General features: G+C 30.7%; 1 protein-coding gene across 1 annotated transcript in view; it reads left to right on the top strand.

Moving 5' to 3' along the window:
• LOC143197466 (acid sphingomyelinase-like phosphodiesterase 3b) overlaps nt 1-17,950 on the top strand; it is a 449,763-nt gene that overhangs the window by 383,393 nt on the left and 48,420 nt on the right. Inside the window, exon 6 of the mRNA XM_076405998.1 lies at nt 11,341-11,536. Within this exon, the coding sequence (XP_076262113.1) occupies nt 11,341-11,536 (196 nt within the window). The remainder of the gene's footprint in view (nt 1-11,340; nt 11,537-17,950) is intronic.

Raw genomic sequence — 17,950 nt, 5'->3', positions numbered from 1 at the left:
ACTGTAGGTCCAGTCCAGTACCCCTATTTGGTAAAAGGAGACTTTAAAATACTAATATATAACTATAACTATTGATTACTATATTTTGTACTAATTTCAGTAAATGCCTTCTTGAAGTCAGAAAACGTGCAAGGATCTAACATTATAAAGTCTTAAAAATGTCAACAATAAGTTTTTGCAATTGCCAATGTTATTATTCATATATTTCTGTTGTCGACATATCCGGAATATCAATCAATGACTTTCAACAACTTTTTTATGATAATGTCAATAAATAAATAACACGAAACTATTCGAAATAAATCAAACCTGCGAACAAATCAAAAAAAGTAGTTTACCAGTAATAACGTAAGTACAAATTAGTATAAGGGCGGAAAATAAATATTGTAATCAATATCGGGCACGCTAATGGCGTTTTATTATCGCATAATCTTAATGCACTGTTATTGAAAGAATTATAAGAAAATAAAATGGAAAACATGCAACGCTCAAAGTTGAGGTTTCGTGATCGAATCGCTAAACCGCTAACTTAATTACTTTTTCGATTTCGCCCGTGACCGTAATGAAATAATTTACTCATAATTGTTACTTTTTCAATGATCAGGTGAAAAAATGAAATGTAGAACCAGTCGGGTTGAGTTTAAATTTTAATGGCTTGTATAAAAACAATATGGCATGTCTTGAAGAAAGTGTCTTTTATATTTTCCTTATTGGAGAATAATTTTAAAAAATATCTCATACACTAAAACATTAAAAAATAAAACCCAAACTATTTTTTTTACGTTTTACGTTAAAACTGGGTACTAAAACTAATTGGAAATATATAGGATTGGTCTTCACTTATAATTTTATTTTACTTGTCTCTAATAAAATAACATACAGATTAACGGAATTTTTAAATTTTTTTCCACTTCACTATTTTTTGTGGTTTCTGACTCTGCGCCCTAGTTTAGTGTGGTAAAAAAGTTGCAGCACTTTGTTTACATGAGAGTGGAGTCTTTCCACATGTTCTGTTACGAACTTCTTAATTTCCTCTATAACAGTTGGAATCCGAAGGTCTCGGTGTAAGAAACTATTCCTGTATTGGGCGCATCCTCAATAACAGGTTAATTGAAAAGTCATCGGCCTGACACATAGATGGCGCTACTAGAATTAATTCCATATGTTTTTTAGTTAGCTTTAATCCTCAAAAGATGCCTGTATAAGTTTGACAGCTTTTGGATCATTAGTTTGTGACTTATAACATTTTGAGTGAAGCAACTTTTGTTATTGTTAAAAAATTGGTAAAAAGGAATTTCGCGTGTTTAAAAAATATTGATTTTTGAAGGGAAAAAATACAGTTGAAGCAAAAACTGGGTTTGATGCCGAGTTTCCGGACACTGCCCCAGGAAAATCAACCATCAAGTATTGCTATTTTAAGTTTAGACGTTGGGAAATGAGCACCGAAGACGGTAAACGCAGTGGACGCCCAAAAGAGGTCGTTACTGACGAAAACATTTAAAAAATCCACAAAATAATTTTGAATAAACGTAAATTGAAACTGAATGAAACAGCAGACACTTTAAAGTATCAACCGTATATCTCTATCATATTATTCACGAATATTTGGGTATCAGAAAGCTCTGTGCAAAGTAGGTGCCGCGCTAGGTGCTAGCTCGCTTTTGACCAAAAACAACGATCAGTTGATGATTCGGAACAGTGTTTGAAGATGATCAAGCGTAATAAACCCGAGTTTTTGCGTCGATGTGTGATAATGGATGAAACAGGGCTCAATCATTTCACTCCGAAGTCCAATAGAAAGTCATCTGAGTTCATTGCACAAGATGAAGCCGCTCCAAAGCATGGAAAAAAGCAACAGTCAGCTGTGAAGTGTATGGCGTCTGTATTTTGGTATGTACATAAAATAATTTTCATTGACTACCTTGATAAAGGAAGGACAATCAACAGCGACTATTATATAGCGTTATTGGGCCGTTTGAAGGACGAGGGTCTTCGAGAGTCGCTATAATTAGTGTAGCAACCTTGAAGGGAATTATGTTGAATAAAAAACTAATTTTTCAAAAAAATGTGTTTTACTATGGTACGCCGGGGACTTTTCAATTGACCTGTTACTTCTCAGTATTATATTCTGATACACTTGTATTATGTTGATATTATTTCTTGCAGTACGTCCCCGTAACTGAATTGCTTAGATTCATTTTGGTTTTAGTACCTGTTTATATAAGAGCAACTTATTATGTACGGATAACTTAGATCTTCTTCCAAATAACCAATACATTGTTATTTAGTCCGAGGTATTTCCTTTCATTTTTGATGTGCTTCTTCCTGGAAAGTTTTGTATCAAGATTCATCCCCCGATACTTATCATTATTACTCTATAGGACTTATGGGATTATTATTCATTATTTCACTAGTTTGGTTTTATGTGAAATCAATATGAACCGATTATTTACTTTCGTTGACTTTTATTCTTTATGTCTGTGTTCATTTATTTATATTATTACTTGCGTGTTGCAATTTTTCTGTTTACTTCTTGGCTATTGTCCCTGATAGCAGTATCACAATGTCATCACCAAATGTAGCTATAGAAATATTTTCTATTTGTGGCATGCCATAAAATACATAAAGAACAGAATCCAAAACGCTGCCTTGAGGTAACCTGCTTCGGTTCCTTTCATACTTGTGTAAAGTTCTTGTTGTTTAACTCTGAACATACCGGATGAGATATAAGAATTTAAGGGAAACTATTAATTTATTTGTTTTATTTTCTTGAAAGTAATCTATAATAACTAAAATGCCCGAGAGCAATCCATTTATTCCAACGAATATTCCAGCCTAGTAAATTTTTTTCTCTTCAATTTCTGAAATGGTTTATATAATTTTCCTTCGATTCAACTCGAGACAATGTGCATTGTCCAAAAGAAATTCGCCACTACAATAATTAAAGCAAACTGTTAACTTTACCTTTGGAACTAATTTTTGGATAATATGCCTAAATACATGGGTCCTCCGCAACTATATGCTTAAAAGTGTTTTGATAGTCACAAATCATAGGTTCACAGATGTTAACAAAACATTGCCAATTGCTAAATGTAGTATTGTTGATACAAAATAAGAGGGCAGGCGTTTAAAATTATTATATTTAAAACAAGTTATATTTGTATTGAGGTACCAAATCAGAAACTCTGCTGATTTTGTGGGCAAAATACATACTACTCTCATTGATCTAGCGGATATTCTAATTAGTTTTGATAGTCTGTATTTTCACCAAAGTCTGCATCACCAATGTTATTAGAATATTGATATATTAGAAATAACGGAGAAATAATAAAAAAATAACCTTTTCCCTGTCTTATAACATAAGATTTGAAACAATTCTATGGCTTCATGGAATATTTGTCAGCACTCCACTGAAGTATTTTACCTGGTTTGAATATATGAACAATACATTTATCAATTGAAATTATGAAAGATATTATCAGTCCCCGATTCGCCTGAGTTTTTAATATCCAATTCATCATGGAGACCGAAAATTATTCTGATACTCCTTCCTTAGATATTTTAGATAGGCGAAAGGTTCATAATCCACTAGTACATCATGTTTAAAAGAAATCAACTCATACAGTCAGATACGTTTAGGCTACGTTACATCATAAACTGTATCATAAATTATCTTGAATTCCCCAATATGGCCTCAATCATATAGCCGTCATCAAGTACGAAAATATCTAGAGGGTTTCGAGTCCTATAAATAACAAAGTCATTTCAGCCAAGACAAGGGCGCTATAAGACTAATCCTATCTGACCTACCAGTATCTCAGCTTTTAATTATTCAAAGAACCTTGAAAATTAGATGCTTGTTTAGAAAAAAAGGCCTCATTGGTAGAACATCAGTATCCTGAAAATGAAATCCAATTCGGCAATAATTAAAAATGTAATTCTGTAAAATGCAATTTACCATAAACAAAATTACAAATAACCAAGTAACTTTGTTACTTGATGCTTTGTAGCAAAATCGGCTAAAACCTGTGTAAAATGCTTAAATCGGTGAGCCTGTATTTACAAGATATTGCTCCTTCTGATTGTCACTTATTTCGATGTAGATGCCCGAAAATTAGTCTATTTAAAACATTTATAGAATTTATATATAGAAGAACTTCCATCTAAAACTATTATCTGTTATATTGCTTACTTTCAAAGGATAAATCATAAGGGTAAAACAAACCAAAGTAAATTGACTAAAATTCTTACTACATAAAATCGGGTTGTAGAGTCAATGCCTCAAATTTTGTTCACACACATATCATTCAGAACTGTGGTGAAACCAGAGAAAATAATTGAATATTACGATACTTAAACCATGAATAATCTTTTCAACGTAGGACGAACAGAAACGGATTGTAAAAACGTATAATTTGGTAACTCTCTAATTATGATAGTTTAGCATTTTCTAACAAAATAGAACTATCTATGTATTTATTGGCTTAATAAAAATTTTGCCTCCGTTTTTGAAGAAAACGGAGATACCTGGAAAGAGTTTAGCCACCAGACAATAATGTACTATAATCGAATCTCGCTGAGCTTAAAGACTTCTTAAAAAATTTATAATATAAAATAAAGAATAGTGGACGTTAAAATTAAATGAATATTTTTTTTTACATTCGAATTACTGTTAAAATGGAAAGTTAGTAATTAAAACATTATTAACCGAAGTTATTTAACTTTCAGCAGTATTTGGTGTTACGGTTATTCCTGTATTATTGGAATTATTAAATTGTCAATGCAACTTTGGATAAAAAACTATTAAGAATCCTATGGTAAAGTAAAGCTATATTTTTGCGAGCAAACATATTAATATTCCCTCTTTATCGGAAGGTATATTCTTATGTAAAAGAAAAGCCCGATATATGTGAAAATTTCATCGCAACATAGATTAGTAAAATTCGAGAAAAACAAGAATCGCCTGTTTTCTTTGCTTACAAGATATAATATTATTTAATTTGATTAAATTATTATTTAATTTAATTAAATTGTTACTAATTGATTCTGGATGCATAGTATATCATTGTACAAAGGTAATTCTAAAGGTTGTTAAGATTTTTCTCTAAATTTTAGTGGTATTGACTTTTGATTAATTTTATGTTTCATTGGTAAATGCATTACTTTACAAAGCACTGTCAATTTGTGCACCAACGCTTAAAATGAATATTGTTTAGAATATTAACAGTTATAAAATAGTTTCATATATTTAAGATTCATGCGACATAAGATTAAGTAGAAAGTAATAGATAAATGAAAGTCATAGATGACAAACTAAAGAGAGCTAACTGCAAAGGCGAGATCGAAGAGTGAAATAATTATGCAAAGAGCAATGCAATATTAATTAATTTAGGTAAAGGAACTATTCATCAGCCCGGTTTATTTATTATTTTGGCAATACATATTTATGGCGAGAAATGTGGATAAAAGATAAGAGATATATAAGAGACTATATGAATACATAAATGAAGTAATGAAAATATGCAGGTTTTAAACTGAAAATAACTACATATTTAGCAAAGATCGAACACATAGGACAAATAGAAGAAATTATAAATTATTAACGCTACATTTGTGAGCATTTTAAATCATAAGAAAAACATATTGATAAATGCTAAGAAATTTAATGAATAATACAATAAAATATGTGATTATATGACATTTAATTCTATGAATATTGTATCAATTATTTTGATTATTTATTTATAGACTTTTGGAAAATCAATAGTTAATTTAATAATTCTAAATATATTACTTTAATATATATTATTTAATATATTTAATAATCTAATTGTATTAATTAATGTTTTAATACATGCTAATAATGCTCAATAAGCAAATATCAATTTCAAAATTGCTTTATTCATATATTCTCTGTTTTAATATACAAACATGTATTACTTCATTTATTATTCCATACTTATATTTATAACATTAAAATAAAGAGAGATCATGCATACTTATATTTGATGTTCCGAAGTGTTTACACTGAAATCTTACTTATGATACTTTGTTATAATGTTCAATAGCTTAGTAATTTACATGTGTTAGTACTTTATTGATTATTGAAAATTTTTGGAAATTAGATTTAATTAAAGGCAATTTAAAAAATGTTGGTGAGTGTTAGTTCTTGAAAAAGTTTGTATATATTTTATTATGTTTTAATATACAGACGTTTATTGTTTTAACTAATGTTATATACCAAATACATTTCTGATATTATATTGAAATACTGTGAAAACAAGTTTTAATAACATGTCACTTTAAAATTAGTCCCTTTACACTATTGTCAGAGAAACAAGATTTATTTAATACATTCGACCATAGAAATTTGACCACAGGGCGATCACTAGTAACTGTTACACAGAAAGGAAATGATGAAAATAAAACAAGAATTGAAACTAACTGCTGATGATCATTTTAACATTCCAATTGGAGACCGGTCAACAGTAAATATGTGGAGTGAAGTTACAAGCATTAATTGCCAATAATATTATTATTTCAAATATGTCGACAACTTGTAGTTGGACAAATTAGGTGCTTACCTGCTGGTATAACTTTTTAATTTAGGTATAATATCAACACATTAATCAAAAGTCAGTAAACATCTACATTTATTCGAATTTAGCAGCTTGTATAGCACTACTCCTGCTGATACCACCATATGCAGAATTATATTTTATGGCCATGAATATTTAGCTTCGGTGTCGATGTGTATATATCGTTGTGAACTCTTGTACTAACCCAATTAGTTTTACAGTTGACATTGTCGTAATTGATTCACTTTTCATCGTCTGCCGCATAATACTCTTAATTTTTGTCATGAAATAAAATCGTAATGTTAAAACGATTCTAAATGGATCTTATAAAATTCGAAATAGTTGGATTAATTGGATGTCGCCTAATATGACATCCAATCCATTTTCGTCAAACTTTTTTCAAATATCGATATTGCAGCACTATGATAGTATACTTTGCCAGCAAGTTTGTCGATATCAAAGAATAAAAGTAATGCGTGTCGAAAATATGTCTATATGCACTGAATAATCCAATAATACAATGGAAAACTGTTATTTTATGTAAAGAAGACAAAGACATCGAGTTACGTTTCAATTATAAATATATGGTAATATTACAAATAGAATATTTTTTGTAATTGTCAACTAAACAAGAACATTTTAGCATGTATATTTCATAACTTCCGGAACAAACTCGAAGGTCGTCGTTCGTTTATTGCTTATATTTTATTCCGTTTGAACGTTGCTTCATTAATTAGAAATAACAAAATTAGATAAGACCTTTGCTGCCCTTTAATTATCAAATTTATAAGGTATTTTTTAAATATAAAATTAGCCAAAATTGTATTAAAGCTGGTACATAAATACATGCCCGCCTGTTTTAATGCCGTAATGTTTAGTAAATTATAATAATAATCGTAATATTTATTAATCATCTTCATTATCATCAATCCGTTGCCGGTTCTCAGACAAAATGTCCACTTCTCAACCAATATGCTGCTGATTAGCCACAGGCATTCTAACCTAGAACCATTGGGTCGTGTCTAGCTTTCTGATTCTCTGATACTGATCCATGTCTTGTTCGGAGTTGCTTATTGTGTCTTCCGGCCGAAAAGTCAATTTTTTAGAAGAACCTGTAAAAGATTCGTTTACCTTTCATTCGACAGATATATCCTAGGTATTTCAGATCCCAGTTACTTGAACTCTCGCACTTCCTCTAACCGGATAATTGGTTGATTATTTGTATTTAATAGGTTATATCGTTCCATACCAAGTGCCTCATTGTTATCTATAATTATCCCCAAAACAATTTGTGACATATAATATTGTAATTCGGGTATTCCACATTGAAGATGTCAAAGATGGCAGGAAAATGAAAACCAAAATCTTAGTCAAAAGACACAAATAGACATAAAAGCCTACTGGAATACCGTAACCACCTGAAAAGTGTATATGTATTGCCAAATACTCAATAGATTGAGCGTTGTTTTCTATTCTATCTTTATTTCCTGGTAACGAGCCATCAATAAAAGAGCAGCATTAAAATCCTTAAAGTATGCTAAGCTTGCTGGAATGGAAGTCACAGCAGAAAAGTTGGGGAAACATTATTTCAATTACTTTACAACTTAAAAATGAAAAAAGGAGATTATAAAGCATACCGTGGAATAAGCCTCCCATGCACTGTTGGAAAAATAATTATGAAAGTTATAAAAATGAAAATTCACAACTCACGAAGTAACAATCCAAGAAAAGCAAGCAGGGTATTAACTGAATTAGGATTGTGAAAATAATACTTTCTTAGTTACTCACTCTCAGTTTATGAAACAATGTATTAGATAAAGATAATCTGGGACTTTCATTTTTTGACTGTATTAACAGCCTCTCTCTTTCAAAGCTGAACGTGACCTAATTATTAAAGTATTTTATTTAATTAGCTGTGGGCTAGTACAAAACTATTTTTCGAATTAATATGAGAATCGAGCCAGTGTAAGGATATGTCTTCTTCATTAAGTTTCAACATAGTAGTAGTTAAAAATTTGTGAAAATTATTGAAAATGAGATCGCTTTTAATTCATTATTAAACACTTACTTGATCGATCTAGGATTCGCTGATGATAATTTTACGTTCACTGGCTGATGCTTCGAACATTCTTTACAATATAGTTTGCATTTTAGTAGAGCCATTGTTGTAAAACCGTCTTTTTAGATGGAAGACGTAACTACCAGCTCCAGAAAAATAAACATGGAACAAACTCACTGAGATATATTTCAAAAATAGGATAGTAAAATTGTTCGAAATCAGGACGGAGATTGAAATGCCCCAACTTTTCGTTACCATTTTTGTATACATAATCAAAATAGGCCTCAGTTTCGTCGATCACCTCTTTATTCGACAAAAAGTTCTTCTCAGCGAGAATTCTTTTGAGATCTGAGAACAGGAAATAGTCGCTGGAGGTCAGATCTAAAGAATACGGTGGATGAGGAAGCAATTCGAAGCCTCATTCATGGATTTTTGCCATCGCTTTCACTGACTTGTGACACGGTGCATTGTCTTGCTGAAGCAGCACTTTCTTTTTCTTCAAATGTGGCCGTTTTTCGGCGATTTCGTCCCTCAAAGAGTCCAATAACGCTATGTAATAGTTGCTGTTGATGGTCCTTCTTTTTCAAGGTAGTCAATGAATATTATTCCATGCGCTTCCCAAAATACAGACGCCATAAACTTGCCAGCCGACTGTAGCGTTTCCTCACGCTTTGGAGCGGGTTCATCGTGTGCAGTTCACTCGGATGACTGTCGATTGGCCTTCGGAGTGAAATGATGGAAACATGTTTCATCCGTTGTCACATGTCGATGCAAAAACTCGGGTTTATTACTCTTGATCATCTTCAAACCCTGCTCCAAGTCATCAACTCGTCATTGTTTTTGGTCAAAAGGGAGCTCGCACTGCACCCACTTTGCACAGAGCCTTCTCATATCCAAATATTCGTGAATGACATGATGTACACCTTCAGTTGATATCTATAGAGCGTCTGCTATTTCATTCAGTTTCAATTTACGGTCATTCACACACATTTTGTGGATTTATTTAATGTTTTCGTCGGTAACAACCTCTTTTGGATGTCCACTGCGTTCACCGTCTTCAGTACTCATTTCACCACGTCTAAACTTAGCATACCAACCCTTTATGGTTAATTTTCCAGGTGCAGTGTCCGAAAACTCGGCATCAAGCCAAGTTTCTACTTCAACTGTATGTTTTCCCTTCAAATATCAATATTTTATCAACACGCGAAATTGCTTTTTATCCATATTTTTCATAATAACAAAAGTTGCTTCAATCAAAATGCTATAATTCACAAACTAATGATCCGACAGCTGTCAAATGTATACACCCGTATTTTGAGGGCTAGAGCTAACCAAAAAAACACATGGATTTAATTCTAGTAGTGCCATCTATGGGTCAGGACAGGAACTTTTCAATTAATTTATTACTACGGAACCAGAAACAGCATATAGGAGGAAAATAGAAACCCTCCCCAAGCGCAGACTGTATATTGGTATTGATGATGATCATATAGCAACATCATTTCAATTGAACATTTCCATAGACATAAAATAGAATCGAATTTTGAACCTTCTTAAAAAAAAACTTCTGACGTCATGAAATTGAAATTCTATTATGGCTAGCAATGGACAATAACACATTCTAATTCAAAGTTATAATAACTGTGATACAATGTTCTCAAAATTAAATCACAAATTTCCAATTAAGCCAGTTTTACAAAATTTATTAAAATATTATTTCTAGAAAAGAATAATATAAATTATTATTAATTTATTATTCCTTAGATTTGCACACAAATCTCGCTTGAGAGCACCCTAAAATATATCATAATAATCAAGTATCAATATCAGAAAAGCAGCACATTGGACAAAGAGAATGGTAAATTATTCTATGATTTTTAGACTTGGGAATATTACGTGTCTGCAGCTTTTAATTAAAATTGTTTTGCCATAGCATCTGTTTTGTCCCGACCTAACCCGAACGTAGCTCAAAATTTGAAATTTAAATATTACCAACTATAAGATATGTTTTAGTTCGTTAATTAAAATACTTTCTTGATCAGTTCCAAATATTTACGATGGCGAAACTTATTTCAAGTAATAATAAACAGAAGCCTCATAATGTTATCATGCAAAAAATACATTAAATAAGATTTAAAAAAAGACAAACAAAATGAATCTAAGCTAATTAATTCATTTAAGGTAAACAATTTACGAACATCAGTTGAGATTTTAGTAATTTTCGAGAAATGAAATATTGGACACCTTTTAAATATCTAATCACCATAATTTTAACGAAGGCCCAATTAGGAGCCTACCGTTTGGAAGTGAATATTTTTGACGCAGCAATAATTTTATTATTTGTCACTCTTAAATATAACATTCAGTATAATATTTCAACCGACAAAATGTATAACAAACTAAATGACTAAAAGTATTAACTGTAGAATATTTTTTTCGTCCTATTTTTGTTGCAAAATAAATTGTCAGAAGTAACAGTAAATAAAGTAGACGGTATTGGCAATGATAGTGAGGGGTTGCTTATTTCGCTGTTTTGAATATGTCTGTTAAGGCCTAAAGTGTATATATGTCATTTCAATATTTCTAAAAATTTAGTTAGAGCAATATTATTTTTCTGGCTATGAACTCTCGTTAAAAAAATACAAAAAATTTACATAAACACGAATAGAGATGTTTTTATTAACATTTTCAAATATATTTCAGGTTTATCTGGTTGGACATATACCGCCAGGATCTGATGAGAGACACAAGGGTTTGTCCACTCCTAGTCACATAATGTATAAAGACTATCACAATCAGAGGTATTTGAAAATGGTGAGAAAATACCATTCAATTATTGTTGGCCAGTTCTTTGGACATCTACATTCGGACACGTTTCGTGTAATTTATGCAGAAAATGGTAAGTAACATTATTTACAATTTCCGCTAGTAGTTCTATTAATATTTCAGCAAGATAAATTTTGTGGAACAAACCATAATATTCCTTCGAAATTTATCATCCAGTGGTCTAAATTGAATCGTAATTCATTCAACTTAAATTATTTAATATATCAGCTAATATCAATCAAACTCTTAAAAAACATCCTTTAAATAATAAATTTTAGGCGAGACTTCTCGAATTCTCTTTAAAATAGAAAGGCATAATAATAAAACTCATGTATTTATATAAATAAATAATAAATACAAAAATATACCTATATAAATATATATATCCCGACTTTTTAAAACCATATTATACGGAATATTGTTAATGAATTTTAAAAATATTAATATTTATAGAGAATCTGGCGGTTAAATTTTGAAGTATTTTGGAAATAATAGTCACAACCACTAACTCTCGTTTTTAATCACTCTCTTAACAGTAATTTTTTGTATATATCAACATAATTCCGCAACATTATTCATCAATATCAGTAATTTGAAATTTATCTAAATTCAGAATAATTACCAAATATTATTTTCCTTTTATTTATTCATTTATTTTATTTTACAAATATTTTTAATTAAAATACGTGGTTATTTCCTTTACTTTTTCCCTAATATTTCAAACATATAGACTCATAAATTGTCATCCTTTAATCTGTCATATTTTCCATCTAATGTACAAACAATATATCACAATCTTTGACCAAACAAAGTGAATTTGAAATTAATTTCAACAAAATACACAGAAAAAATTTAAAACTTTTAAAAGAACCTTTACAATTACCTATAAATATAATAATGGTCATATCGATTATAATTTCCTAGGCAAGTATAATATTTTTCTCTGCTGTCCTGGGTTTTCCAATATGTTTAAAATTCAAGTTGGATTGTTTAATTTTTATATTATGAACGTGAAAATGCTGTTTATGGAAGTGCAAGTGGTCGAGGAAATATATTTTAAACAAAGATTCTTGTTTGAAATGATTCTTTCGCATTTTAATATACCTTTCAACGAAACGAAAACATTCCTTTGTTTTCCGTACTAATAATATAAAATATTTTAGCTTTTATGATCATATTATATTTAATATTTTTTTAACTAAACTTTCCTTTACTAATTCATAGTTGAAACAATACTAGAATAATTAAAGATTGTTTTTATTATTTTTTATTGCCTTATTACTAGTCGTTGCTGAGTGGTTGCACATTAAAATTGTCTTTACAATAACCTATATTTTGATATATAGTTGGAAAGACCCATCGGCTCCATGTTAGTATCTGATGTAATAATTTTTATGTATTAACACTGCTGTTTTGCTATTTAATCATCATAACATCTCACTAAACTATACTACAAAATATCAAATGGTTTGATACTATTGAGTCGGTGTCTTGTTCTGGTATTATCCAAAGATTGTAACATTTATATATTGATATAAGAATGTAGTCTCTCCTTAGGATTATCTAGATTTCCTGAGTGACAGTCGGAATCTGAAAGTCTCGCTGTAACTAATCAGTCCTGTTGAATCTGGGTATACCCTCAAAGCTTTGTTCTGGAAAACTTGTATTTATGTTACTTTTCATCCACATAAGTGAATTTCCTATGTCCATTTAGATTTCAATTCTTGCTTGTATAATAGCAAATTTTTATTTACTGATAATTGTGATTTCCTTCCAATCAGCCAGTACATTTTTCTATATTTAAACACCAGTTATTTCCCTTAATTTTTATATATTTTTTCCAGCGAAGTTTTACATCAAGATTCATTCTGAGAAACTAGGCGTTTTTGATATATGAAAATAAAGTATTATTTATTGTGAATGGCCTTTGTGGCCTAATTATACAGTACAGTGATATTATACGTACACATGCACAGATTTACTTGGGTCCAATTATGTATATTGTCATTTGCCTTTTGTAATTTTCGTGGCTTCTTCGTTATCTAACAACAAAAATCGCAGTGTCATCAGCAAATTTAGCTACCGTGATATTTTACTTTTGTTATCACATGTGTCGAATAGATAAAGAATTGGTACGACCACTTTAGCTTATTATGTTGTAGACCCTAAACATTCTAGCGGTAATGTAAGATTTTAATAATTCCGCCTATTGTTTCAGTAACATTTTTTGTAGTTATGAACAAGGCTCTCATGCCATACCTTATCGAAGGATTGTGCTACATCTAAGAATATGGCTAAAATAGCTTTTTACCTTCATAGGCTCTTTCAACTATATTTGTTACTCTATGCACCTGCTCAGGCATTGAATGTTTGTTAATAATCCGGAACTGGTGTGTAGGTATTAGGTTTTTTTCGCTATAGTATAGTTAACAGTAAAACGAAAATTTAAACACTATCTAAATTTAAACAAGCTATTTAAAAAATATTTTTCTCACTTTTCATATGAAACATACTTTCCTTGAATTCTTGCTTTGATATTTTAATAATTATATATCCAAAAAACCGTACAAGTAAATGTGCCGTATAAAAGGAAGAGCTAGCAGCACGGTCTGGTTGTAAAATTTCTCGTCATAAGCTTAATCTATGCCAAATCTCACACTCCTTCGTTCGCGCAATATTCTTAAAAAAGCAGGCAGTACCTTATTGCATTATACACTTATTCAAGCTAAATCTTTGTCATTAGTTTCTTTTAGGTGCAAAGCATATAGTTGTACTTAATTCCAAATATATGGTATTACGGATATTTTATGTATTATGGATATTTTTCTAAATATATTGTCGGTTCATAACCTTTTAGAAGTGATTAAATCGAAACGTCTGATAAACATACCCTGACCAACCTTGTGATGAAATGCCTCCGTCAATGATGCTCCAAGAGAATAAAACTGTCACTGAACATCACCGTCAACTGCATTTGTGTGCATTTAATAAAGACATTGAAAGAAAAATAATAGTTATATAACCAAAAAGCGATAGAGTAATTTTAAACATGAAAATGTTTTTTTTTGTAATTGTTTTTTAAAACAAACATGGAAGACTTTAAATGAGTTCAGTTCTATCTGTTGTACCTTGTACCAATCGAGGATATCCGAGGATAAAAGCATATAGATTAATGAGTCTATATGTTGTAACTCAACAGACAAATTCAGTTTAATACTTAATATCTATTTAAATAATTTTCAGTCATTTCATGTAATACACAAATAGACGATATTGAATAAACAGAAGATAGTTATGTAGATTATGTTTAAATTTAATTAATTATAACCATTATTATCTGATAACCTTAATTAGAATAGGCCTACTGCTTAACATGATTAGCTGGCGATATATAGCTACTAGAGAGACCAAACTAGAGATAATCCGTTGATAAACAGACTAGTTACTAGGACGACTGACATAATTATCCCTGTCAGATTTTACATTTTTCAACAGGTATTTTCCAAATGTCTTGTCTAAAATTGTATTATCATCTAATTCTCATCGAAGTTCTACCGAGTTATAATGACTGAGAATTAAAATATGATATACGAAAAATGTCGGACGAAATAACTTACTTGTACTTTATAAAATTGAAGCGAATTTGAAGACCGAAGAATTAACAATTATCTTATAATATATTATTTGAGTGGATAATATATTCAAACTCAAGGTAGTTTAGACTGAAAATTCATTTGTTTAGTTCAAACTCAAAAAATAGAAAGAGCCCGAGAGAAGGTTTCATAATTAAATGTTGTATATTAACATCATATATAAATAAATGTTATCTTATTGTTATGAATGCGTTATTAGAAATGGCGTTTGCCGCAAGCGTTGAATTTTTCCAATCATTCTGGGAGCATAAACGTCACTACAAAATACTAATATCTAAATTGGTTCCGCTAAATATGGCTTTTCTCCAGTGATTGTGATTTTCTGTGGTTCTCATGCTATCTACGACCTTCGATGTAGTTTTTCTCATTTGGTAGGGTTTTCATGTGCTATAGAATTATTACATGAGTCTTTTTTCGTTTTAGATTCTCCATATTTTACTACGATCAATAAATGACACAAGGCAAAAGCGGTCTCTTTCTATAACATTAAACGCATATTTTGAAGATGCAAAAAATATTTTAAGGCCATTCAGCTTCAGTTCATATAGCAACCAATTTCGTGGCTTTAATATAATTCCAATAAGGTTTGAAAGTATTTGAAAATGGTTGTTTATCGATGTTTAACAATTCCACAATTTTATCTTGCATTTTACTACGTATCAAATTTATATTTTTGTATTCTGATCGTTCGTGTAAAATGTTTAACAAATCCTCATTTTTAGAAAAAATGGTTATTATCAAAAACCGAAAACACTTTCAAATTTCTAAGGCTATGAAAAAAGCAACTTCAGTTTTTCAATAGCAGTCAAATTTCTAGTAATACTTCTTCAACGAATCTACTATAATATAATGACAGTCGTATTGATATATCGCAATTGCGTTCGAGGATGACTGGAAATGAATTGGTTAACATAGCACAGGATACAGCATAATGTACGTCAAACACAACACAATGAATACGACACAATGAAATTGAGCGATTTCGCAGAGTGCTTCTGTGATTCAGGAACGAGCAGCATTCCACCATGATCCGGAAATAGATTATGGGACCAACAAATGAGTTACAATTCGGAAAATGTCAAACCTTTTTTGTTATATTGTACAAGCTGAAAGAAAAAATTGCCAAAATTGTTACCATCATAAGATCCATTACGCCCATAAGCTGCTGCTGGTTAAGGTGCTTAAACTTGGCCCGTCAACAGTTGATGCTAATTAATGATATTGCCGAACAGACGAATTCCATAAGTTGTTTTCTGTCGAAGAAATGGTAGAAAACTGTTAACAGATTCGGAAAAAAAGTAAGAAAGGTTGGTAGAGGAGTTTTTGAAACATTCGCCCTATAATCAATCATTTAATCAAGTCTCTACAAAACTCTTTCAATGCTCCAATTTTTTTTCAATTGTTTTTCCATTTTTTTCTAATTTTGTCCAATTTTTCGTAGTTTCGTGGTTTCGACAGAAGAATGGCAAAAGTTCATCGACCATAATATGAAATATATATATCATTGGTTAGTGTTTGTATTTTAAGAATAATTATATATGACGAACCATTATATTGTCATATATCTAACCTATTAAATTTATATCTAAATACACTTATACTTGTAATACAACAAATGATATTGTTGTATTACAAGAGAAACCCTCGGTTTTCAAACATCCTGAAATTATGTTCATTAATTTATTAAAAAAAAAATATTTCTAATTGAAAGCTCCATTATTATCAGCTGATAACCAAACCAACCTATATGTCTTTTTTTTATTATAAGCAATGTCAATTCGGCTTGATACACCGAAACTCTATTAGGGTTCTCTATCGAACAATTTGTAACTCGGATGCCTATTGTTCGAAAAATCAACCTATGACGTTTATTTGAAAAATTTCCCCACGTTCTGCAATATTCCAATAAATATGCTAAACATGTCCCAAGTTAATTTTATCCTGCGTTCGATCATGCAGCGAAAATAAAATTGTATAAGGGAAAATTCACGGAAAAATTGGTTTATGTTTGTTAAGTGTGCATTCTTGTTTGTAGTAGTTTTTTAATAATGTGTATGCAATAAACAGCAACTTCGTCTAGTACATTTTTTGTTTTTTATATATTAACTCGTGCCTCAAGGTTCTTAAATAATATTACAATCTCTTCAGTAAGTTGACTATTGAAAGTGTTTATTTTATTTCAACTTGTTGGTGATTTCCACTTGAAATAGCGTTTGCTAAAAAATGTGCGTATAAAATATGCCGCTGACAAGAGGTGACTACACTTTTCAGCACTTTTTTCAACAGTATCAGGTCAGATGTTTAAGTTGGCACTTGTATATATATAAAATTCTAAAAAATATATAATGGTAATAATTAGAGGTTATAATGCGCAGAACGTTATTTTGGCGCTATGCATAGTTTGATCTATTTGGCAACAATGCGGTGTGCTAACATTATGATGAGTGACATGAACGAAACTAACGTTCGGGGTCTGCACGAGACCATGCGCGAATATTCGACATGGATTTGGGGAATATATCTCCGTTCGCGGTGATAGAAATCTACTGGTGGCGCGTTCGGTGCCTCTCGGAAAGTTTCGGTCTACAAAAATCATCTGACGGATTTCACCGTTTGGATCGGAGGCGGGTATTCTTTTGTTTATAACCATACATTTCACAATGGCATGCCAAAATAAAATGTCTTGTGAATCATTTTTCGACGGTATGTGTAGTGTTCTTTTCCTGCAAAGCTAAACACTGCTAAAATAATGTGCCGTCTGAGCGTTTTTAAAAGAGTATCAAATTATTGTAAAAACGGCCGGTAATATAATAAACAAAGTTATGATAAGGAGA

This window comes from Rhynchophorus ferrugineus, unplaced genomic scaffold (assembly GCF_030347505.1).
Source record: "Rhynchophorus ferrugineus isolate W39M unplaced genomic scaffold, kcgeb_rfMv2 rfM1, whole genome shotgun sequence".
In the NCBI taxonomy this organism is placed as follows: domain Eukaryota; kingdom Metazoa; phylum Arthropoda; class Insecta; order Coleoptera; family Curculionidae; genus Rhynchophorus; species Rhynchophorus ferrugineus.
This window is presented reverse-complemented; position numbering and strand designations above follow the sequence as displayed.